At 40.7% G+C, this 7,325-nt stretch overlaps 1 protein-coding gene across 1 annotated transcript; it reads right to left on the reverse strand.

Moving 5' to 3' along the window:
- Nucleotides 1-79: 79 nt before the first annotated feature.
- LOC137937511 (uncharacterized) lies at nt 80-6,362 on the reverse strand. Its single transcript, XM_068782570.1, has 6 exons — nt 6,216-6,362; nt 5,481-6,140; nt 5,064-5,363; nt 1,359-1,580; nt 535-1,194; nt 80-424 (listed from the first exon to the last, which is right to left on the reverse strand). Exons 1-6 carry the CDS (start codon nt 6,360-6,362, stop codon nt 80-82), a joined length of 2,334 nt encoding a protein of 777 aa, XP_068638671.1.
- Nucleotides 6,363-7,325: the final 963 nt, after the last annotated feature.

Genomic DNA, 7,325 nt, shown 5'->3' on the forward strand with positions numbered 1-7,325 from the left:
ACACAAAAATATTTAAAAAATTTAATAATAAAGCTAGGAGATTACGAGCATTGGACAACTGCAGGAAGGATTAGAGTTGCTAATCCTTGCGCTTGAGAAGCACAAATAAGTCTTCAGTCAATGCTGCACTTTGTGCGATGAACTCAGAGTTCTCTTCAGCTATTTCAACGTATCTCTCGAAGATTTCATCGATGGCTTCACTACCAAAGTACTCGCTCATGATCCTTTCCATGGGAGCCCGCACCATCATGCTGCACTGCCTAGCATCAAGTCTGGAACTATACCCTTTTGCTGCAGAAGTCAAAGGCTGCATCTTCTCGATGGTGAAGGACCCGTTTCTTTCTACCAGCTTCTGGATCTCCTGTGCATGGGGAATGTAGATGGGTAGGTTGAAGGAGTTCACTTTCACTTCATCCAATCGACCCTATAAAAGCACAACACAAACCGAGCATATTTCCTCGTTCCATGGCTTTGGAAAGCGTATATAGATCACAAAACATAGAATTTTAAGGTTGTGAACATGTGCATATCTACCTTGGCGGCTATGTCATTTAGAGTCAGCTCCAAGATGCGAAAGAGTCTGCTATAGAGACCTCGTTGGACGTACACGGAACCTTTACTATATGGAACAGTAAGCGCCATTAGGCCACCAGTAGCAAGCTCGTCTGCTCTGGCTTGTAGGAAAATCTCCATATCCGCGGCAAATTGAGCTGCATAAGCGTCCTCAACCTCACGTTTAGCACCGATGCTCCCTATCCTTCCGCTATTCCATGCCGGAGATTTCTCATCTGTCAGCTCGTTGGGTACCCGAGACAACCAGTGAATTGCATACGAGGAGTGGACAAAATGAAGGGATGCCGTGGGGAAGAGACGGCCGTGGAAGGACCCCGGCACGCCGGCTGCGAAATATCGCGGCCCTTGGGAGGGAACTGAAGTGAAAAGGGTGTTGAAATCGTTGGATGTGTGATCATTGAAAGACACTTGAAATTCCATGACGTTGGAGGAGCGACCGAGGCTGAGCAGCTTGTGCTCCACACTACCGATGATGTTCTGCACCACGGCGAATGTGTTTGGTCCGACCGAGCACCCAAGGTCTACAACATGATAAGTCCTCAAGGAGGATAGCTGCTTCAGACAACTGTGCTTATCTATGGCTTCGCTGATAAATTGTTTTGCTGCGTTTACACCCTCTCCCTGTTGCAAAAATCGTGAAATCAGTTACTACAACCACAAAGAACATACAGTAAATGATTTGATGTCTGGTAGTAACAGTTAATTCTAGTGGCGTAGCAAGACAAACAACTGACTAAGACGACTTTGCAAATGACAGGAGATGTGCAGATGATCAGCGAAGGTACCTGATAATGAGAGTTTTTTGAGTAGCTGGTTGGTCCGTTGCCTCCATTCATGGGAGATTCAACAGCCTTAATTTTATCAAACTTGGTGGGAAGTAATTCAACCGAAATCTTCTCACCCACATCTCTGTCAGAACCCTTCTGACTGCTTGAATCCATTTCTTTCTGTCTCTCTCTTGGCTTCTCTATTTGTCTAACCTTCCCCTTCTGCGGTTGAGCTGTTCTCTAGACGAAATGGGTATTTATAGATGCAGGCACACAAAAGGCAACCGTACTTCAGTCTGAACGTGCTGATCACCTTAATTACTAGTTCGAAAATGGTCGTTGAGGAAAAACAGGAAGCAAGTACTATAATATGAATCCCTGTGCTGAATGTAGAGAATAAAAGGTTTAACGAACATCTATGAAAGTCAGGATAACATACATTAAACGTCCATTAGAGGATCCACTAGTCGTCAGTGGATGAGGTACCACTTCGTTAAAATAGAGTTACTAACAGGAAAGTCGTCGTAACCCCAAGTTGCCCCGAAATTTCTGTTGCATCATATTAAAGTCAGAGATGCTTACATTCACGGGGATTACATAAATAGCTTTAGGTAGACGTCTTCTCTTACAGACAAATCAAGTGAGATGTCTCATGTATAACGGCAAAGACCTTCCTTCTATAGCATTTGGATGTGTATCGGAGAGAAACTCTTCAGAAAGGCAATATACAGTTTATACATCATACTTGTTTCGGAATGCTTTGATCCAACAAAGCTGTCGATGTATGTTGACTATGAAGAAGTCATCAGTTCGAAAACCTAATCAAATAAAGTTTAATCCGTCCAATTAGCAAATTAAAGACCAGGACCAATTCTACTCTTCTCCCGTCATCGTTTACAAGGTCAGACACTGGGGTCTTCCCTCCCGAGGCCGGTTCTTGGCTCATCTAAACATAATTACGCATAATTTTTTTGGCTAAGAATTTTTTAATGTAAGTCAGTATGAGACTTACACTAGGGTCATTCACTCTAGTAGAACCCGTGTGAATGGTGGACAGCATGGATTGGTAGCTTACGTGAGACGTTTGAAAATCACAGGATAGTTTATTTCTTCTCATATGCCTACGCTTGAAATTCAAATAAACACTTATTTATATTTTGACCGGCATTGGAGTTACCCTCAGACTTCTTCCATCGTAGCCCTAAGAATTGGTTCGAGTCAATTTGGCTGATTCGGCCAAATCATACACTATAACTTCATGGAATTGACTTATTCGCTTCCTTTGGGGACAAATTTAACATGGATGAGATAAGCGAGCTTGACTCAATCACCAAATTAATCAACAACAGGATGAATCAATGCATACAAACGCACATGAACATCATACACAGAGACCCGATATGATTTGTTTGCTTCCTGTTAACTGAGAATTGGATTGGATGTGGAATTGTAATGAGCTAAGTATCCCATACTTATTCAACCACCGATATTAAAAAGAGGGTGGGGGATTAAAAATTACCTATATAATCAATTCATGGGCCGATCATTAAAGTGGTTAAGACTATAATTTTTTTTTTTTATCTTGATTCAGTATATTTGATTGTAAGTTTCTAGTTTTCTTTAGTTTAAGATAGTAAATTTCTATTTTTACTTCAAAAAAAAAAAAAAATTGTGGTGTTCAAACTAAAGAAGATATTAGAATGAGCACATTGGTTTTCTTCATATGTGCGGGCTTACATGCATGGATAGCCATGATTTTGTTTGCGATGGCTTTCAATTGCTTTGAAAAGTCCACACCCTCTCCCTGCCGCATCAGCATCACAATATGAGTTAACTTTGCAAAAGAAAAAAGAAAGATTGGAAAGGATATGAGAAAAGATGAAATGATGTACCTGGTAACGAGAGTTGTGGAAGTAGCTGGTTGCTCCTCCATCACCTCCGTTCATGGGATACGACTCCAAGGGGCTAAACCCTAGCACATCTGTCGAAATCTCTCCACAACGGTTCATGTAGCAGCTGTTCTTGCGACCTCAAGCCATTTCTTTCGCTCAGAGTACTAAGCAATCTCTGTTCGAGTTTTTCCTGAGATGAAACGGATGGAGCGGTACGCTGATGATGGGAATGCTGTGTCTTGTCGACCTCATGGAAGTGGGAGTGGCCCTCCACTCCAGTCAGTTCGCACAAACTGACTATAAAAGATGAGCCATTCTTTGGCTCTTGTTGCCATAATAATAAAACTATATGATAAAAATACGCACAGAAATTCAATCTACCGACTAATAATAATAGCCAGCGCAGTTGGGTCTAATCTCTAAAAGTCGAATGGAGAAATAGATTCTCAGAATCTATTATGGTTCACGTAAACGATTATGGTTGACGCAAAACTTGTCCCTTCCCTTCCCTTCCCTTCCATTAATTAGAACCACATTATTCAATCACATGTCTTTCAATTTCAAAGGTCGAAGGGTTTAAGGAAACGTCTAAGCCGTCGCATTCAAGTGGGTAAGCTGTTTAGGTAGGGCATATGGCGATCCTTTACCACGTGGACAACGTTGTGGAAGGGGGACCAAAGTGGAGATGGGTTTCGGTATCAAAATCATTATTGCAATAATTTTGATAATGATAAATATTTAAACTATTAATAATATGTATTAAATATGTTGTGGAGCTCAAAAAGTCTTTAAAGAAAATTATATGTAATTGACTTTTATTTAATAATAATTTACATTGAGTCAATGTTTTAAAACCATTAGTCATTAAGTATTATCTTGAGTTGTTTCTATTTTCTAATTAAGTCACTAAAGACTATACTATATTTTCAAATTAAATCAGAGCTAGTTAAAGCCTATTGAGAGGCAAATTACATTGGGGATCCATTGTAAGTGAGTAATATTAGCAATTTGGCTCAATCCTTGAGTGGCCAACACCATTTCCACCCCATAGAATAACCCATGAGAAGGGAAAACCAGGGATTAAACCAAAAGAAATTAAAATCATAAGTAAAAGTTACTACTCTCTAGCCAGGAAGTATATGTGACAATTTCACAAGTTAGTCGACTAAGTTATCAAATATATGTTTGTTACTACCCCCATCCAAACACCTCTTCCACTAGCAATGCACTTGTAACAAGACATGGTTCAACAAAATTCTTTTACAATAATTAAATTAAAGAAGGTATTAAAATCAGTTCATTGATTTTATTAATGTGGGACTCTCCCTTGATTCCTTCTGAGACATGGCTCAAAAATCTCAATATCAAATTCCCAAACAACCTTTGTGTGTATTTGCCTATTTTCTCAACATGTTTCTCTTTAAATCCAAGAGAATCTAGGTTGAGTTTGGTCTTTGAACTGTGACAATGAAAAAACTGGCAGATAACTTTAACCCTTGTATCTTTTGATGTCATTCTTTCATTCACTAATTCCAAGTCCAAATTTTACTCCGTTACAACCCAAGTGAAAAGATCCAACTCAGTAATTAACTAGACTATGCTAAAAAGATATAAAACTTCAACACCTGAGTTAAGGTAGAAATTATATATTTCTCACATTTTCTTTGGAAAAATATACTTCCCAATTTCTTGTGCTTAAAAAAAAAAAAAAATATATATATATATATATATATATAATAGCAACAAAATTTACAAGCATCGAGCAGGTCTGGAAAAGGTGGGATCATTAAGCCTTGCGCTTAAGGAGCACAAATAAGTCTTCAGTCAATGCCGCACTTTGTGCGATGAAGTCCGAGTTCTCTTCAGCGATTTCCACGTATTTCTCAAAGATTTCATCAATGACTTCACTACCGAAGTATTGGCCCATGATCCCTTCCATGGGCGCCCGCACTATCATGCTGCACTGCCGTGCGTCTAGTCTGGAACTAAACCCTTTCGTCGCAGAAGTTAATGGCTGCATCTTCTCGATGGTGAAGGACCTGTTTCTTTCCACCAGCTGCTGGATTTCCTGTGCATTGGGAATGTAGATGGGTAGGTTGAAGGAGTTCACTTTTACTTCATCAAATCGACCCTGAAAAAACCCACTATTCAATGAGCACGTTTCATCATGTATCATAGGATCACCTAGGAAAGAAAAGGGAAAAGTGGGAAATTAGAAATTAGAAGTAGCAGTGAAAGATGTGTCCACCTTGTCGGCCATGTCGTTTAGAGCTAGCTCCAAGATGCGGAAGAGTCTGTAAAAGAGAGACTGTTCGACGTAAACAGGTCCTTTTGTATAGGGCAAAGTAAGTGCCATCAACCCGCCAACGGCAACCTCCTCCGCTCTAGCTTGCAGGATGACCTCCATGTCCTTGGCAAATTGAGCTGAATATGCCTCCTCAACCTCTTGCTTGGCCTTAACGCTAAAAATCTTCCCCTTATTCCATGCCGGAGAGGTATCATCTTTCACCTCGTCAGGCACCTGTGAGAGCCAGTGAACCGCATAGGAGGAGTGGACAAAATGAAGAGACGCCTTGGGGAAGAGACGGCCATGGAAAGACCCCGGCACTCCTGCTGCGAAATATCGTCGGCCTTTGGATTGCAGAGAAGCGAACAGGGTGTTAAAATCGTTGGACACATGGTCATTGAAAGACACTTGGAAATCCAAGACTTTGGAAGAGTAGCCGAGGCTTAGGAGCTTGTGCTCCACGGCTCCGATGATGTTTTGCACGACGGAGAAGGTGTTGGGTCCGACGGAGCAGCCAAGGTCTGCAATGCGATAAGTCTCCATGGAGGTGAGCAGTTTCAGGCTACTGTTGTTTGCAATCGCTTGTCTGATCAGTTGATTCGAAAGGTTCACGCCCTCTCCCTGCAGCATCAAAATCATAACATAAGCCACTTTGCAAGATGAGCAAGAGGAAGGAAGGAATAGAGGGAGAAGTACCTGATAGTGAGAGTTGTGAGAATAGCTGGTTGGTCCATCACCTCCGTTCATGGGATACGATTCCACAGGCTCAACCCTCCTATCGCCATTGCCAGGATAGGCTTCCGTTGAAACCTCTTCACCACCGTTCGTGTAACCTGAAGCCATTTGATATTTCACTCTCTCTCACAGGCCTCAGTGCTGTTGGAGTTTTTTCATGAATTGTGAGGATGGACTGGTATTTATACAAGTCCCAAGTCCGATGATGGGGCTTTTGATGAAGCTTTTAGCTTCCACAACATTGGTCGCCCCCCTCAGGCCGCATATGCTGACTAACTCCTGACAATGGATAGAGGCCTGACTTGGTGAATGAGATAATGGAAAAAGGTTCGAATTCCTTGAAATAAGATAATTTAAAGACTCTGAAATAGAAGGTTGTGATTCAACTCCTAAATGAGACTCACCGCCAAGAAAAGGTTTCAAAGCTTCCAAGATATTTCTCAAAGTGCTAGTCCCGTTAAGAGCCAAGAAGGCCAAGTTTACCATTGAAAGCATTGATTTTTAGATTTGTTTGAATACTTGCTTTCCAAAAGTGTGGAAGGGTTTTTTTTTATGCTTAAACCGTCTTGACCTTGATTTTTATATCATTTGATTTATGGGAAATCACTATAGCAGCAACGTATGTCTTACTTTAGCAATTACTAGCTTCATTGTAAAAGGTTTTATTTTTTATTTTTTTCCCTTTATTGAATTAAAACTATACGATAAAAATACGCAAAGAATTAAAGAAATTCAATCTACCGACTAATAATAATAGCCAGCGCAGTTGGGTCTAATCTCTAAAAGTCGAAAATTCTCAGAATCGTGTGGCAGTTGACAGTGCGCTTGTTCTATGGGTCACGCAAAACTTATCCCTTCCCTTCAATAAATTAGAACCACATTATTCAAGCACATGTCTTTCAATTTCAAAGGTCGAAGGGTTTCAGGAAAAGTCTAAGCCGTCGCATTTAAGTGGGTAAGCCTTTACCATGTGAACGCGTTGTGGAAAAAGATGGGAGACCGATGGGAGACCAATGTGGAGATGGGTTTCGGTATCAAAATAAATATAAAAAAATAAATAAGATCCAGTTT

This window comes from Aristolochia californica, unplaced genomic scaffold, assembly GCF_029961685.1.
Source record: "Aristolochia californica isolate CCGP_79_NKW_82.1479 unplaced genomic scaffold, dmAriCali1.0.hap1 SCAF_7, whole genome shotgun sequence".
Classification (NCBI taxonomy): Eukaryota; Viridiplantae; Streptophyta; class Magnoliopsida; order Piperales; family Aristolochiaceae; genus Aristolochia; species Aristolochia californica.